We start from the raw sequence: 18,154 nt of genomic DNA on the forward strand, positions 1-18,154 counted from the left end.
TGCCCCATTGTGTCTCTTTAATCATTCATGAATTCATCTCTAGTGATTACTTTTCTCATTCACAGTGAGAGTTAAAATTCTCTTCTTGGCCTGTGACAACCTGCATGAGTTGGCTACTCTTCCATTTCATGGGGATCCTGGGAAAACTGTGCCCATTTCTGAGTAACTCTATGATGCTCCTTTTAAAGTTTGTTTCTACCTTTAGACAGAAGTATGTGAGTGGAGTTGTAGACAAACTGTTAAAGTTCTAGGAATACTGGGGACGGATTTTTTTTTTCTTCTGATTTATAATTTCTAAAACACTGGAAGCTACAAATATGAACTTATAAGTTTTAAACTCAAGTCATTTCTTCACTGCATCAGTCAAAACCTCCCTAAAATGAGAGAATGCAAATCTCAGGGTTACTTCAAAGTTTCTTTTTTCTTTATATGAATTCATGTTAAATATATTAAGTGTATCTGTCCCAATTCCTCAATGCTAAAATACTTGAATATAATCAATTACCTCAAAGAATGTTAAAATAAATTGGCATAAGAGATTAGAACATTTTCCACCATATTTTTAATGGTTGTTAAACTATTAGAATTTTTAGATAATATAAGGAAATCTTTCAAAAATGATCTTATTGGAGTATAGCTGTTTTACAATGCTGTGCTACTGTACAGCAAAGAGAATCAATTATACACATAAATGTATATCCACTACATATCCACTCTTTTTTGATTACTTCTCATTTAGGTCTCCATAAATCACTAAGTAGAGGTTCCTGTGTTCTCATCATATCTTTAAAGTCTTACTTCTTACTTAATTTCTGAAGAATGACTATTAATTTATCTTGTTTGTTATCAGTTTCCCTGGACTTTATCCCACATGTCCTCACTTTCTGATGAGTTCTCTGTCAATATCAGTTATGGCTTTTAGATTCAAACATCTAATAGAACATTCTCAAATAAAAACCTGTGTGATAAGAAGTGGAGCCCAGTGAGAGCCCTTCCTAGAGCCTGGCAAGGAGGGGCTGGCACAGAAGGAGAGAGGCTGCAATGGTGGGTCTTCCCTTTGGGTATCACTCACCAATGGTGCTTTGCACTATAGAAGTTCAGGCTTCCTCCACAAGCATTTCATTTGCAGAGCTCCTCCCTCCCTCCTGTCTCCTCAGGGTGTCTCCTCACAGCCAACCGCAGTCCTCTGCCTGGGTCTGCTCTCCAAACCCCACATTCCAGCACCCAGCCCTTGTCTGCAGTGGTGCCCTCTCAGGGTGGTGCCCACTCAGCCCTCTCAGGCTGGGTGGGCAGGGCTGGGGTCAGCAGCCTGTGTACAGGTCTCACTGTGTCCTGCTGCCACAGACTGTTGCCGTGTTCTCTTCCCACAGAGAATGAGGCTCCTTTTCTACCCCAACTGAGCTCCCATCCCATCCCAGTGACCGGCTTCCCCAGATGTCAACCTCTCCTCTCTTCAGTTCCCCCACTAGGATTGGAGGTCCCATACCACCTCTTCCATTTCCTTCTTCTTTCTTTTGTCCTACTTGGCTAAGCAGGAGCCTTTCTTGTCCTTTTAGGTGTCCAAGATCCTCTGTTAGTGTTCAGCTGGGCTCTGTGAGAGTTGTCCCATTTGCACATGTATTCTCAATGCATCTGTAGAGAGATGAACTCCACGTCTTCCTAATCCTCTGCCATTTTGATCTTTCCATCTCTATTTTATCCTTAATCTAGCAAAGGTTCATCAATGTCATGTAAATATTTAAGGATGTTCACAGAAAATACTAAAATGACTTGTTATTTGGTATCTTTCAGCTGCGTCTTCTTAGGACACCCTGGGTTTGATGCCAAAGGATCCAGGGTTAGGAGATGTATTCCCAAAAGCAAACCTAGAAATAAATGAAAGATTTCACCTTGGCAACTTACATTTAATGAAAGACTGGGAATATACAAGAGCATGTGAAATACAGAGAGGATGTTTGCAACGACATAAGGAAATTGAGACAGTTTCACATAATACAGATATGACTGTCAAAAAAAAAGTACTATGAGTCAGTTTGGGAAAAACACCAATTTCAGGCATCAATATCTGCAGAGAGTGCAAGTTTTTAAGCAAAGACCCACATCATTTTTGAAATATACATATTCTCTGAAAGGAAATGTCTAAAATCTGGAAAGATATCCAGTCCATACTGCAAATACTCATTCAAACTATTCTGAATATAGGCTTCAATTAAACATAAATTCAAACATGTCTAAAAACCAGATATTTAAAAATCAGGGGGAAAACTCCCAATACAAGCAGTTTGAGAGATCGGTAAGCAAGGGGTCATTAGTCTTCCAACAACAGATATATTCTTTCTGTTTCAATATTTGTAATGTTGATAATAATACAAGACACTTAATCCAACCACCATAGTTCAATACATATCGTGATATGGTTAATGGGGGACAACTTTTCATGTGTACTAAAATAGGTCAGGCCTTAAGTAAGAGCTCCACCCCCAATAATTACAAGACTATTTGTGATGGAGTGAGACGCTATACATGCAATGACACTGGGCATAAGGTTGAACAAGTCTCAAACCTGAACAAGTATCAGAGACCTCAATGTCCACACAAGGTTTTTAAAAGTAATAAATGTAGGAATATCTTTTATCAATGAACACATCTTTATATAAGAGTATTCATATTGGAGAGCAGACTTACAATTGTAATAAATATGATAATGTTTCTTTTTTTCCTTGTTTTTTTGAGATTTTTAAAATTTGAATCCAGTTTAAATCAGTGTGTGTGGTTCATTTCCGCTCCTTCACTGCTGAACCTGGGGGCTCAGTCTGCTTCAGCGTTTCTGCCTTCTTATTGTCCGTGATGACCAAGGTGTAAAGGTATCTGCTGCATCGAACTGAAAACTTCACATCATCCTTATTTTTCTTGATCTTGACAGATTTGGCATCCTTTCGCCCAGCTGTGAGCCGATTGTCCTCGATTTCTTCAGTTTTGCAAGGCATGGCGACAATGCGCGGAGATTGCAAGGGGAACAGCAGGAGAGAATCGCTTGGAGCACCCCGGAAAGTTTCTGATCCGTCTTCAGATCTTACTCGACAGCAGAGGATTCAGAATCCACGGAAAGAGAACAAGTGTAATATATGTGGGAAAGTCTTTACTAACTCATCCAATCTAAGTAGACATAGGAAAATCCATTCAGGAAGGAAACCTTTCAAATGTACAGAGTGTGGCAAAGGCTTTATGCGTGGCACTGATCTTACACAACATCAACGAATCCATACCGGCCAGAAACCTTATAAATGCAAGGTATGTGACAAAGCCTTTAACTGTAGCTCAAGTCTTACTCGACATCAGCGAGTTCACACTGAAGAGAAGCCTTATAAATGTACAAAGTGCGGCAAAGCCTTTAAACAGAACTCCAGTCTTAATCATCATCAGCGACTTCATACTGGGAAGTCCAACCAATTTAACAAACGCAGTGAAGTCATTACTTGCTGCTCAAGTCTTACTGAACATCAGGTAATTCATTCTAGAGAAAAGCCTTATAAATGTAAGGATTGTGGCAAAGGATTTATCAAAATTACGAGCCTTATTCCACACCGCCGAATCCATACTGGAGAGAAACCTTATAAATGTAAGGAATGTGGCAAAGCCTTTACCCAAAGTTCAAGCCTTACTCAACATCAGCGAATTCATACCGGAGAGAAACCTTATACATGTAAAGAATGTGGCAAAGCCTTTCGTCAGAGCTCAAGTTTTCATAAACATCAGAGAATTCATACTGAAAAGAAACCTTACAAATGAAAGGAATGTGGCAAAGGCTTTAATCAGAGCGGTCATCTCACTAGACATTTGAGAGTACACATAGTAATAAAACAAGTGATGGAAGAGATTTGTCCTAAACATACACCAGAAAACATGAGAGTTTACACAAGAAACACATGGGAATGATGTAATAAATATGTAGGAAAGTATTTAATCAAAATGCAAATCTAAGTAAATATCAGAGACGGCTTATTAGAAAGCATTTCGTCAATCCTGTTTTCTGAAGTTACTCTGAAGGAGAATTACTGCAGAGAGTAATCTGTAGTTAAAACATTGAATCAATGTTTCATATCAATAGAAAATTGATATGTTAGTATGGATCATGAGATGAATGGTTGGTGTTTAAGAAGTTACAGTTATTAGCATTGTATCCTTGTTTAGACTGACATGATTTGAGATTATTTGAAAACCAAAATGAATGTAATTCAACTCTCAAATACTCCATGCTAGGCTTTGTTTCTAGTGTGTAGAAACAAACTTTTTCTGATGGTTACTACCTCAAAGATGAGAGAAGACCTTCTATATTGTGTTGGAACCATTTATATCTAATCTCCATTAGAAGATTAAAGACACAGTAATGTAAAATGTACAATGAACATCTAAATGGAGGTGTTTGTCATTGATATCAAATATCCCTGTAGGTCACGTCATGTTAAGTGACGATGGACTCTTTCCATGTATTAAAGTAAGACAGAGGTTTGTTCTAAATTTTCAGTAGTTATATCACTTGATTTGTAAGAACTCAGTGACGGTTAACTAAAATATTGACATATCTATAATATCAACGAAAGTCATGGATATTAGCTGACAACGTTAAAATAAAAACATCTTCTGTGGTAACCTAGAAACGTATGGGAAACCCTTCCTGAAAAAATCATATAATTAGGGTTTGTCAATTTACTAAGTGATTCCTAGCCTCTGTTTTGTAAACCATAGAAACCACAATTCTCAGATCATTGTATCAGAAAAATAAATATCTTTCTCTATGCTTATAATTTGTATTTTAATCAAGGATCACACAGTGGGTTGTAAAAGGTTTTATTTCAACTATGTTTTAAATATGCTAATTAATAAAAGTGAATAGTTTTTAGTGTTTTGGTTGATTGTAATGAATTTAGTGTTAACCCACTACTACCACCATTAACCTCTCCCACCTTTTTTAAGGTTGTAGAGAAGAGACTAACAAACTATTTGGTAGCAGAGAGAGATGCCATTTGGCTTTAAACCTCTAATAACTTCAGATATTTTCCACCATTTCTATGTTGTATCTACTCTCTCATTTTGTAACTACTCGGACATTGTGATGGTTCTAATAAGAAGCATCATACAGAGTACTGTTGAGAGCTTCCCTGACTGCTCCATGCTATTGCTGCCTCAGTGTCTGTCTGGGGAGCAGGCAGCCTGCAGGTCCTTGAACTCACACCAGCCAGTCCTGTGAGCACCTCCACTAGATGACCCCCTTCCTTGAGATCAGCAGTTTTGCTGAACCCCAGGGTCTACCTCACAGGTCCCCCTTTAATGAGACCCTCAGAGCTCACCAGATTCCTGCTTCTCTGGTTTGAATGGACCCATCCATGCTCAGCCTGGGGAGCCCATAGCACTTCACCCAGGGTCACTTAGAAAGGCCTGAACCCCAAGTACTGGAGCTTTCTCTACTTGGTTCTCTGCTTGACCTTCAGAAATTCCCATCCTAGACCCTCCCCTCCTGAGAGGTCTCAGGTGTGCTGAGTGTGAGGGCTTCAGCTCGCCTTCTGAACCTGGTCTTGGGGGAGAAGCATCAGAATAAACAGGAAACTTGGTAAAGACTCCTTTCATGGCCCCACCTCAGACCTGCAGATGCATTACCTCTTAGAGTGGGGAACCTGACCTCGAGGGCTTTGTATTCACTGAACTGGTTCAGAAAGAATCTTTGGCCAAGTGATTTCCATCTGCTTCCATCAGGATCACGTGATCAGTATTAGGAAATGACCTCCCTTGTGCCCTCCCCACAGAGTTCTCTCTCGGTCCTGTGGGAGCATCAGAGTGGTGTGTAGGAAGTGCTCCAGGGGATTCTAAGGGGAGGCCTGGCTTAAGCATGTGGCTCCTGGTCCATTTGTGAGAGCTGAGGCCAGGCTTCAGTCTGAGGAGAGGCAGCAGGGTTGGTCTAACTGGATTTGGACTGGGGAAGTCAGTCAGCTCATATGGTCTGTGTGAGCAGAGGGTTAGGAGCTCTCTGTGGGGAGAGAACAATCAAGAAATAAGTTCACAGGCTGGTGTCCAAGTAGGAAGTGATTGTTCTTGAATCTTTCCTGAGACAGAGTACAGGAGAGGTGGTTGCAGGTTATAGAGCTGCGTGGATGCCTTTAAAGGTATTTTCTCAAGATGCAGAAGTGTGTTTGCTGCATAACATTCCCTAGAGAAGACGCAGAAGAGGAGGAAATGGCAGCTTCTCAGGTACAGGTCCTGTCCTGGGTCTGGGGTTGTGTCTGCTTTTCCTCCTGAAATGCCTGGACTGAGAACCTGCAAACCTTTAATTCTCTACTCGTATTTTTTTGGGGGGTGGGGGTGGGGGTGGGGGCGGGGCTTAGGCTGTTTGTTTTCGACTATTTGCTTTTTCCTACAATAGTGAAGACCAGCTCTTTAGACCACCTCTCCCTTATGTCTCAGAGCCCTTTCTCCATTGTCTGTATCCCAGCTTTCTATAGAGCAAGATGAATTCTCTGTGTGATTTAGTGACTTTCAACTGGTGAAAGTTGAAAGTATATTCCCTTTGTGAGAGATCAACATGAGGAGTCACTGGTATCCAAGATTCCCACTGGGATGTAGTTTGGTGTTGGGATCTTAGGGAAGTAGAGGAATTGCAGTGAGGAGCTTCCATCTGTATGCAACTTCAGATCTTTAGAACAGGAGTAAGAAAATGCAGTTATAAATAGAATGAACTCAATGGTCCGGAATTTTTCAGAAAATTTTGAAACAAAAAGAAATAATAATGTAAGGTCTATATCATTAAAATAACTTGCTCTTAAAATATAAGATGCAGAGCTGGGGAGGTATATATGAACTGAAATTTGCATGACTGACATTTTTCAGGGTAGATTCAGATCACCTCTTACCATTTATCCCATTATACTGCATCTTTCCTGATTCAGGGTCTTATTCGAGATTCCAGCACTGTGATGTTCACATTTTTCCTCTTCATCTTTAAGAAAGGTTTTGGATGGTTGTCAGGGACATACAGAAGCCACCAGTTACAGTAGAAATCCATACCTTCTTAAGTTTCTCTTTGCTTTGGATACTGAACAAACCTGTGTTTAGTGTGCATATTGGGTTTTGGAAGTGGAGGTTTTCATCATGCAAGTCCAGATCTGAGTTTACATTGTACTCCACTGTCATATCTCAAATAATCATCTTATCACATTTTTTGATTTTCACAAATAGTTATGATTATTCCTAATGTTTGTGTAACTATGTTAAATTTCTAAAATATAGCTCAACACAAGTGATATAGATTTTGAAAGAAAGGACTCAGAACCAAGAACTCTAATTTATTTTATATTGTTATGTGCGTTTGTATGTTAGTGTATTTAAAGAATACAGATTATCATCCACAAATAAATGAAATTTAACCAGACTTTATTGACTTGAGTACTTTTTCTCACTTTTAAAACATATATACTTCCCATTTTAGTGTGTATGCACAAAAATGATAACATTATTTGATCCATTTTGAGGTATATTTTTATGTTTTTCCCAGTTACCTACACTGGTATACACATTTATTAGAATTGTCTCTTGGAGAAGGCAATGGCAACCCACTCCAGTACTCTTGCCTGGAAAAGCTCATGGGCAGAGGAGCCTGGTGGGCTGCAGTCCATGGGGTTGGTGGGAGTCAGACACGACTGAGCGACTTCACTTTCACTTTTCACTTTCATGCATTGGAGAAGGAAATGGCAACCCACTCCAGTGTTCTTGCCTGGAAAATCCCAGGGACGGCAGAGCCTGTTGGGCTGCCATCTATGGGGTCGCACAGAGTCGGACACGACTGAAGTGACAGCAGCAGCAGCAGCAGCAGCAGAATTGTCTCTGTATTTGTCTATGTTCCTTTTTTATTTTTTCATTTTATTTTTTATTTTATGAAAGTGTATGTGAGAGACATGTGAAATACAGAACAAAGTTACATAGATTCTATTATATAATATATATTAAAAATAGATGAATTATGATTTTAAATTGGTGTTTCAATGTCAAACTCTCCAAAGTTAATGGAATGAAGATTCAGAAAAGTACAAGGATATCAGTTCAATTCAGTCGTTCAGTTGTGTCCAACTCTTTGCGACCCCATGAATTGCAGCACGCCAGGCCTCCCTGTCCATCACCAACTTCCGGAGTTCACTCAGACTCATGTTCATCGAGTCAGTGATGCCATCCAGCCATCTCATCCTCTGTCATCCCCTTCTCCTCCTGCCCCCAATCCCTCCCAGCATCAGAGTCTTTTCCAATAAGTCAACTCTTTGCATGAGGTGGCCAAAGTATTGGAGTTTCAGCTTTAGCATCAGTCCTTCCAGTGAACACCCAGGACTGATCTCCTTTAGGATGGACTGGTTGGACCTCTTTGCAGTCCAAGGGACTCTCAAGAGTCTTCTCCAACACCACAGTTCAAAAGCATCAATTCTTCGGCGCTCAGCTGTCTTCACAGTCCAACTCTCACATCCATACATGACCACTGGAAAAACCATAGCCGTGACTAGACGGACCTTTGTTGGCAAAGTAATGTCTCTGCTTTTTAATATGCTATCTAGGTTGGTCATAACTTTCCTTCCAAGGAGTAAGCATCTTTTAATTTTGTGGCTACAGTCACCATCAGCAGTGATTTTGGAGACCAAAAAAATAAAGTCTGACACTGTTTCCACATCTATTTCCCATGAAGTGATGGGACCAGATGCCATGATCTTCATTTTCTGAATGTTGAGCTTTAAGCCAACTTTTCCACTCTCCTCTTTCACTTTTATCAAGAGGCTTTTTAGTTCCTCTTCACTTTCTGCCGTAAGGGTGGTATCATCTGCATATCTGAGGTTATTGATATTTCTCCCAGCAATCTTGATTCCAGCTTGTGCTTCTTCCAGCCCAGCATTTCTCATGATGTACTCTGCATATAAGTTAAATAAACAGGGTGACAATATACAGCCTTGACGTAATAACCATGAACTATCCAGTTAAAAATGAGCTTGTTAAAGAAGAATAACTCTGGCCTGACTCCAGAACTCTTGAATTGGAATCCACGTTTAAAAAATATTCCCAGTTTGGAGAAAAATATTCAGGTTTGGTTGATAGATGATTTATTCTGTATAACATAAGAACAACATACTAAATAAATATGCCTCTGTAGATCACATCATAATACAGTTTTTCTCCCAGATAAAAAGAATCTCTACAGTGGTTTTGTGAATTGTATACCATCTTTTTTCTGGGGCTAAAAATATGATAGAGAACATTAGTGTGTAAAAATTATTTCTTGTGTAATACCAGACATTCTCTTAAATCAAAACCATTTCTCTTGCTGGTTCCATCTTGGGTCACATTAGGAAGTCTTGCTATGGCCACATGGCACATGTAACTTGTATTTCAGAGACTGCTGACATTCTGGGATGTGACCATAGACTTCACTCTAGAGGAGTGGGAGTGCCTGAACCTCGGTCAGCGGGAATTGTACAGGGAAGTGATGTTAGAGAACTATGGGAACTGGCCTCCTTGGGTGAGGATAATTTCCTTCCAGAATCCCTTATCTACCCTCAGGGTTTTGGTTCCTGCATTTCTAGAATGTCTCCTGGAATTATCTGCTTCTTATAATAGAGTTTCAGACCCCTGCTTTTTAGGGGAAAAAATGGAAGTTTGTGAGATTAGAAAGACTTCATGATGATTTATGGTTCTAACCTTCCTCTTCCTTGATGTAATCTACCTCCTTCTCTCTGGATTACTAGGAATGTTATAAGTTTGGTGGTATAAAATAGTTCTGCCCTCATTTCAAAATCAGATTTCCACTACTTACTTTTGCCTTGTAGTACTTTACCAGAATCTCAGGTTCTCATTTTTATGTATTTGTTAGTGTTGTAAAGGTACTTTCAATAAAATATTTAGGGAAATCATTTTCTAGGCTGTGTTAATGTTCTACCACACCTTCTCTTCTCACCTGAATATACACTGGATTGGAAACTGATCAATCTCCAGCACAACTAAGTTTCCTTTTTCTGCTGAACAGGTCTTCTTGTCTCTAAGCCAGATCTGGTCATCTTTCTGGAGCAAAGGAAGCATCTGTGGGATGTAAGGAGAATGGAGACAACAGCCACATACCCAGGTAGGTGTGAATGGATGGAGTCGATGACTCAGGTGAGAGGTCCAAGGATCTATGAAGAAGTCATCCTTTGTCTTGTGATTTGGGAAGATCTGCTTCAGTGGATAAGATTTTGGAAAAGTCTGGGTTTATTTCTGTTGCTGTCATAGAGGGACATCTGCCCCATTCTGTCTCTTTAATCATTCATGAATTCATCTGCAGTGATTACTTTTCTCACTCACAGTGAGAACCAAAATTCTCTTCTTGGCCTGTGACAACCTGTATGAATTGGCTGCTCTTTCATTTCTTGGGGATCCTAGGAAAACTGTGCCCATTTCTGAGTGACTCTATGATACTCTTTTTAAAGTTTGTTTCTACCTCCAGACAGAAGTGTGTGAGTGGAGTTGTAGATTCACTGCCAAAGTTCTAGGAAAACTGGAGACACTTTTTTTTTTCCTGATTTATATTATCTATAACACTGCAAGCTACAAATATGACCTTGTAAATTTTAAACTCAAGTAATGTCTTCACTGCATAGATCAAAACCTCCCCAAAATGAGAGAATGCAAATCTCAGGGTTACTTCAAAGTTTCCCTTTTCTTCATATGAACTCATGTGAAATATCTTAAGTGTATTTGTTCTGACTTCTCAATGCTAAAATACTTTAATGTATTCATTTAACTCAATGAATTTTCAAATAAATTGACATGGGAGCTTAGATCATTTTCTACCATATTTTTACAGTTGTTCCTCACTGTTAAGATTTTTAGATTATATGAAGACATCTTTTTTAAAAGTTCTTATTGGACTGTAGCTATTTTACAATGTTGTGCTGCTGTACAGCAAAGAGAATCAATTATACGTATACATATCCACTCTCTTTTAGATTTCCTTCCACTTACGTCTCCAAGGAGCATTGAGCAGAGTTCCCTGTGTTCCCATCATATTTTTAAAGTCTCATTTCTTATTTAATTTCTTAAGAACTACTACTTAAGTTTATCTTATTTGTTATCAGTTTCCCCGGACTTGTTCTATATATTCTCACTTTCTGATTAGTTGTATGTCAATGTCATTTATGATTTTTAGATTCAAACATTGAATAGAATATGCTCAAATAAAAACAGATGTGGTAAGAAGTGGATTAAAGAATTATTAAGCACCTAGTATTTGTGAAAATGTCTCAATTCAACATGACTTAAAGCAAAAAGTCATCACTAGATTGCCTATCTCTTTTTCATTTAGTGGTTCTTGTAGGTTTTATCTTGCTCATTCCTCTACAACATATTTCTTTGTCCTCTCATTTTGTCCAATTTTTTTGTGCCTGTGGTCTCTCTTATGAAGGCTGCAGGATCCTAGTTCCTCTTGCTGTGGTGTCTGCACCCTCATGGGTGAGGTTGGTCCAGAGGTTTGTGCCCTTATCTCCTTGATCTGGGCTTTGACTGTTGTTACTGTGACCCGAGCCTGCCCTGGATATTGAAGCGAGCTTCCCCTTGGCTCTGTGGCTGTCACTGCCCTGTCTGTGGTGGGGTCTGCTCCCTGGTGGGTGGAATAGAGCCCACCCAGATCTGTTTCTTCTCTGTGATTCTGATCTGTGGTTGAGGAAGGTGGGAGTGGAGCACACCCACTGGGAGAGAAGGCCCTGAGTATTGCTCCTCTGAGGATGTTCACCTCTGTGTGTGCTGTGTGTGTCAATTTCACCCATTGTGTGAATCTCATGTGGCCCTGTGTTGGCACTGCCCTTGGCCCTACTTTAACCATGTGTATGCTGGCACACGGCCCTGGTGTCTCTCAGATGTTGTTTTCAGAAGGTCACCAGCATAGATCCTCTGAAGTCAGGTCCCAGGATGGCATTCATCATGGAGCTGGACCCACTGTGGTGCTGTGGGGCAGCTCAGACTCCGGCCTGGCCCCGCCCCCTAGTGTAGGAGCCCACAGAGTCTACAGCTGCTAAAGCTACACCTTCTATGACTGGGGGAGCCCTGGTTGTCCGTTCAGACGCTCTGTAGGTTACAAAGACAGTTGTGATGGTATAGAAACGAGTTTGTGCAGCTTCCAGTAGAAGATTTCAGCTTTACTTCCTTAATTTCCAGACCCTAGGGCTCAGCAGTGTTTAGCCCTCTCTGTGCATGTGGACGACCCATAGGCACCTGCTCCCGAGGTTTCCCAGAGCCCACCAGTCTACCCTGGTAGGGAGGGGGCACAGAGGAGGAGGCAGCAGCCAGCATCGTGAGAGCACCCACCCTGGTGGGAGGCCTTCGCACTGCCTGGTGAGGAGGGGCCGGCACAGGGGGAGAGAGGCTACAAACAATGGTGGGTCTTCGCCTTGGGCATCACTCACCAATGGCGCTCTGCACTATGGTGGTTCAGGCTTCTACCTCAAGCATCCCGTTTGCAGAGCTCTCCCCTCATTCCCGTCCCCTGAGGATATCTCCTCAGAGCCAACCGCAGTCCTCTGCCTGGGTCTGCTCTCCAAACCCCACATTTCAGCACCCTGAGCCCTTGTCTGCAGTGGTGGACACCCTCTCAGGCTGGGTGGGCAGGGCAGGGGTCAGTACCCCGTGTACAGGTCTCACTCTGTCCTCCTGCCACACGCTGGCTGCCATGTTCTCTTCCCCGGATGTGGAGTTCACCCCTTTCTTTCTGCTTCCCTCAGGGTTGCAGGTCCCATCTTGCTTCTTTTCCTCCTCCTTTTCCTTCTTCTTTCTTTTGAACTACCTCACTCAGCAGGAATCCTTCTTGTCCTTTTAGGTGTCTCACGTCCTCTGCTAATTTTCTGCAGAGGCTCTGTGAGAATTGTTACATTTGCAGATGTATTCTTGATGCATTTGTGGAGAGAGATCAACTCCATGTCTGCCTAATCCTCTGTCATCTTGGTCCTTCTGTCTCAATCTAGCTAAGGGTTCATCAATTTTATGTAAATTTTAAAGGATATTCACTGAGACTTGTAAGTAAAATACCATGTTCTTTGGTATTTTTCAGCTGTGTCATCTCATAACATGCAAGATTTGATGCCAAAAAATCCAGTTAGAAGATTTAATCTCCAAAGCAAAGCTAGAAATGTATGAAAGAGTTCACCTTGGCAACTTATATTTAATGAAAGACTGCAAATATACAAGGGCATGTGAAGGACAGAGAGGATATTTACATGGATATAAAGAAATTGAGACAGTTTCCCATAATGCAAACGTTACTGCCAACAGAAATCAAGGATATGAGTCAAATTGGGAAAAACACCAATTTGAGACATCAACATCTGCAGAGAAGTGTATGTTGGTAAGAAAAAACCCACATTGTTGTTTGAAACATACATGTTCTCTTGAGAAAAATGTGGAAAATCTGGAAATTCATCCAGTTTCTACTGCAAATAATCAGTCACACAATTCTGAACATAGGCTTCGATTAAACATACATTCAAAAAATGCCTGAAAACCAGAAATTTAAAAATGAGGGGGAAAATTCCCAATATAATCAATTTAATGAATCTTTTAGCAAGGGTTTATTATTCCTCAACCAACAGATATTTTCTGCCCATTCCAAAATCTGTAATGTTGATAATACCAGGAGAGACCTTAGTGAACCATCACTGTCCAATACATGTGGAGGTATACTTAGTGTGGAACAACTTTACAAGTGTAGTAAAATGAGTAATGCCTTACATAAGAGCTCTACTCCCAGTAATTACAAGAGTATGTATGATGGAGTGAGAAGCTATTCATGCAATGAAACTGGGTATAACCTTGACCAAGACTCAAATGTTATGAAATATCAGGGACTTCAATTATCAATGATTCTAAAAGTAATCAATGTAGGAATGTCTTTTGATCAAAGCTCAAATCTTACTAGTTATAAGAGCATTCATATTGGAGAGAAAAATCATAATTGTGAATACGGTAAAGGTTGTAATCAGTCTTCAAAACTTATTCAGACTAAGCAAAAATGCTGCAAATGTAATAAATGTGAAAAAGTTATTAGTAAATCATCAAGTCTAAACAGACATAGACAAATTCATATAGGAAGGAAGCCTTTCAAATGTACAGTTCAGTTCAGTTCAGTCGCTCAGTCGTGTCCGACTCTTTGCGACCCCATGAATCGCAGCACGCCAGGCCTCCCTGTCCATCACCAACTCCCAGACTTCACTCAGACTTAAGTCCATCGAGTCAGTGATGCCATCCAGCCATCTCATCTTCTGTCGTCCCCTTCTCCTCCTGCCGCTAATCCCTCCCAGCATCAGAGTCTTTTCCAATGAGTCAGATCTTCGCATGAGGTGGCCAAAGAACTGGAGTTTCAGCTTCAGCATCATTCCCTCCAAAGAAATCCCAGGGCTGATCTCCTTCAGAATGGACTGGTTGGATCTCCTTTCAGTCCAAGGGACTCTCAAGAGTCTTCTCCAACACCACAGTTCAAAAGCATCAATTCTTCGGCGCTCAGCCTTCTTCACAGCCCAACTCTCACATCCATACATGATCACAGGAAAAACCATAGCCTTGACTAGATGGACCTTTGTTGGCAAAGTAGTATCTCTGCTTTTCCATATGCAATCTAAGTTTGTCATAACTTTCCTTCCAAGGAGTAAGCATCTTTTAATTTCATGGCTGCAGTCACCATCTGCAGTGATTTTGAAGCCCCCCAAAATAAAGTCTGACACTGTTTCCACTGTTTCCCCATCTATTTCCCATAAAGTGATGGGACCGGGTGCCATGATCTTCGTTTTCTGAATGTTGAGCTTTAAGCCAGCTATATCACTCTCCTGTGGCAAAGCCTTTGACTGGCAATCAAGCCTTACTCAACAGCAGCAAATTCATACTGGGAATAAACTATATAAATGTAAAGAGTGTGGCAAAACCTTTAGCTGCTGTTCAAGTCTTATTCAACATCAGGTAATTCTTACTGGGGGGAAGACTTATAGATGTACAGAGTGTGCAAAAGCCTTTAATCAGAGCTCAAAACTTACTAAACATCAAAGAATTCATACTGGGGAGAAACCTTTTAAATGTAAGGAGTGTGACAAAGCCTTTAAGTGGCATGCAAGCCTTAATCAACATCAGCAAATTCATACCATGGAGAAACCATACACATGTAAAGAATGTGGCAAAACCTTTATCCATTGTTCAAATCTTATTCAACATCAGGTAATTCATACTGGGGAGAGGCCTTATAAGTGTAAGGATTGTGGCAAAGCCTTTGCCCGTTACTCAGCTCTTATTAGACACCAGCGAATCCATACTGGAGAGAAACCTTACAAATGTAAAGAATGCGGCAAAGCCTTTAATCAGAGCTCAAGTCTTACTATACATCTGCAAATTCACACCAGAGAGAAACTTTGTACAAGCACACATATGCATGCTAAGTGACTTCAGTTATGTCCGACTCTTCGAGCCCTCCAGGCTCCTCAGAGGTCCATGGGATTCTCCAGTCAAGAACACTGAAGTGGTTTGCCATGCCCTCCTCCAGGGAGTCTTCCCAACCCAGGGGATTGAACCCAAGTTTCTTTTGTCTCCTGCACTGGCAGGCAGGTTCTTTTCCACTAGCGCCACCTGGGAAGCCCCAGAAACTTTCTAAGTGTAAGGAATGTTGCCAAACCTTTAACTGGTTTGGAAGCATTACTCAACATCAAAGAACTCACACTGGGGAGAAATTATGCAAACGTAAAGAGTGTGAGCTTTTACCCAGATCTCAAATGGCAACCCATTCCAATACTCTTGCCTGGAAAATTCCATGGACAGAGGAGCCTGGTAGGCTACAGTCCTTGGGGTCGCAAAGAGTTGGACACAACTGAGCGACTTCACTTTCACTTTTCACTTTCAAGTCTCACTAGACATCAGAGATTTCATGCTCTGAAGAAACTTTACATTTGCAAGGAATGTGGCAAAGGCTTTAATCAGAGCCATCACCTCACTTGACATTAGACAGCACATACTGGAGAAAAATGCTAGAAGTCAGTAAGTGATAAAAGAGGTTTGTCCTAAATATTTACACACTTTAGAAAAAAAAAATGAGAGCATTTACCCTGGAAAATGTGTGAATAATGTAAAAAATGTAGAATTGTGCTTAAAAATCAAATGTAAATAAATATCAGAGAATGCATACTAGAAAGACTTGCATCTATACCTCTTTTCTGGAATGATTCTAAATTGAGAATACTGTAGAAGGTAATCCATTGTTAAAATGCATAGAAAATTGATATGTTAATATGGAACACAAGATGAAGGGGTGGATGTTTGGAGACGTACAGTTATTATCAATGTATCTTGGTTTATACTAACATTATTTGAAATTATTAAGAAACCAAAATGAATGTAATTCGACTCTCAGATTTCTACATAGTAAGGTTCATTCATAGTGTATAAATTGACTTTTGTTTTTGATGGTTGCTGCCTCAAAGATAAGAGAAGCCCTTCTAACCTAGAGAGAAATCATTCGTATTTATTTTCCATTAGAAGATGAAGAACACAGTAATGTAATGTGTACACTGAATATCTAAGTGGTTTTGTATGTCATTGACGTCAAACATCCCTATAGGTCACCATGATGGAAGTGTTCAGGAATCATTCCCTGTATTAATGTAAGACAGAGGTTTGTTCTAAAATTGTAATACTTATGTCACTTGATTTTTAAGAATAAAACTAATCAGGTCAGATCAGATCAGTCGCTCAGTCATGTCCGACTCTTTGTGACCCCATGAATCGCAGCACGCCAGGCCTCCCTGTCCATCACCAACTCCCGGAGTTCACTCAGACTCACGTCCATCAAGTCAGCGATGCCATCCAGCCATTTTATCCTCTGTCGTCCCCTTCTCCTCTTGCCCCCAATCCCTCCCAGCATCAGAGTCTTTTCCAATGAGTCAACTCTTCGTATCAGGTGGCCAAAGTACTGGAGTTTCAGCTTTAGCATCATTCCTTCCAAAGAAATCCCAGGACTGATCTCTTCAGAATGGACTGGTTGGATCTCCTTGCAGTCCAAGGGACTCTCGAGAGTCTTCTCCAACACCACAGTTCAAAAACATCAATTCTTCGGCACTCAGCCTTCTTCACAGTCCAACTCTCACGTCCATACATGACCACAGGAAAAACCATAGCCTTGACTAGACAAACCTTCCTTGGCAAAGTAATGTCTCTGCTTTTGAATATGCTATCTAGGTTGGTCATAACTTTCCTTCCAAGGAGTAAGCGTCTTTTCATTTCATGGCTGCAGTCACCATCTGCAGTGATTTTGGAGCCCAGAAAAAATAAAGTCTGACACTGTTTCCACTGTTTCCCCATCTATTTCCCATGAAGTGATGGGACTGGATGCCATGATCTTCATTTTCTGAATGTTGAGCTTTAAGCCAACTTTTTCACTCTCCAATTTCACCTTCATCAAGAGGCTTTTTAGTTCCTCTTCACTTTCTGCCATAAGGGTGGTGTCATCTGCATATCTGAGGTTATTGATATTTCACCTGGCAATCTTGATTCCAGCTTGTGTTTCTTCCAGTCCAACGTTTCTCACGATGTACGCTGTACTTTTATTACATCAACATGAGAAATCATGCATATTACCAGACAGACTTGAGGTAAGGACATCTTCCTTCTCCCTGAGAAAAGTGTAGAAAACCCTTCCTGGAAAACTCATATAGTTAATGTACATCCATGTTTACTAAATAACTGGCCTCCGTTTTGTAAATCATAGAAACCACAATTCTCAGATCGTTTTATCATAGGAACAGGAATGTTTCTGAAAGCTTGTAATCTCTATTTAATCAAGAATCACACAGTGATCGCAAAGTAAGATGCATGTCTCATGTCTTCGGCATTGGCAGACGAGTTCTTTACCACTAGAGCCACCTCAGAAGCCCAAGGATCATAGATTGGATTATAAAATGTTTTATGTTGACTATGTGTGAATTAATATATGTTGATTAATAGAGAATGGTTTGTAGTGTTACATTTAATGTGTAATGAAGTGTTAACCAAAGCCAAAATTAACCTCTCCCACGTTTTTTAAGTTTGCAGGGAAGGTATTGTAATAATAAACTACTTTTAGCACAGAGGGATGGCATCT

At 40.5% G+C, this 18,154-nt stretch overlaps 1 protein-coding gene and 1 pseudogene across 1 annotated transcript; one reads left to right on the top strand and one right to left on the bottom strand.

Moving 5' to 3' along the window:
- Positions 1–2,774: 2,774 nt before the first annotated feature.
- Positions 2,775–3,029, bottom strand: LOC107131456 (large ribosomal subunit protein eL38-like). Its single transcript, XM_059877233.1, has one exon. It carries the CDS (start codon positions 2,985–2,987, stop codon positions 2,775–2,777), a length of 213 nt encoding a protein of 70 aa, XP_059733216.1. The 5' UTR covers positions 2,988–3,029.
- On the top strand, positions 2,995–15,468 carry LOC132342754 (zinc finger protein 501-like; annotated as a pseudogene).
- Positions 15,469–18,154: the final 2,686 nt, after the last annotated feature.

The sequence above is a fragment of the Bos taurus genome, chromosome 18 (genome assembly GCF_002263795.3).
Source record: "Bos taurus isolate L1 Dominette 01449 registration number 42190680 breed Hereford chromosome 18, ARS-UCD2.0, whole genome shotgun sequence".
NCBI lineage: Eukaryota > Metazoa > Chordata > Mammalia > Artiodactyla > Bovidae > Bos > Bos taurus.

Excerpts from the sequence above, each read along its gene's own strand:
- LOC107131456 (XM_059877233.1), bottom strand. The coding sequence starts at position 2,987 with ATGCCTTGCAAAACTGAAGAAATCGAGGACAATCGGCTCACAGCTGGG.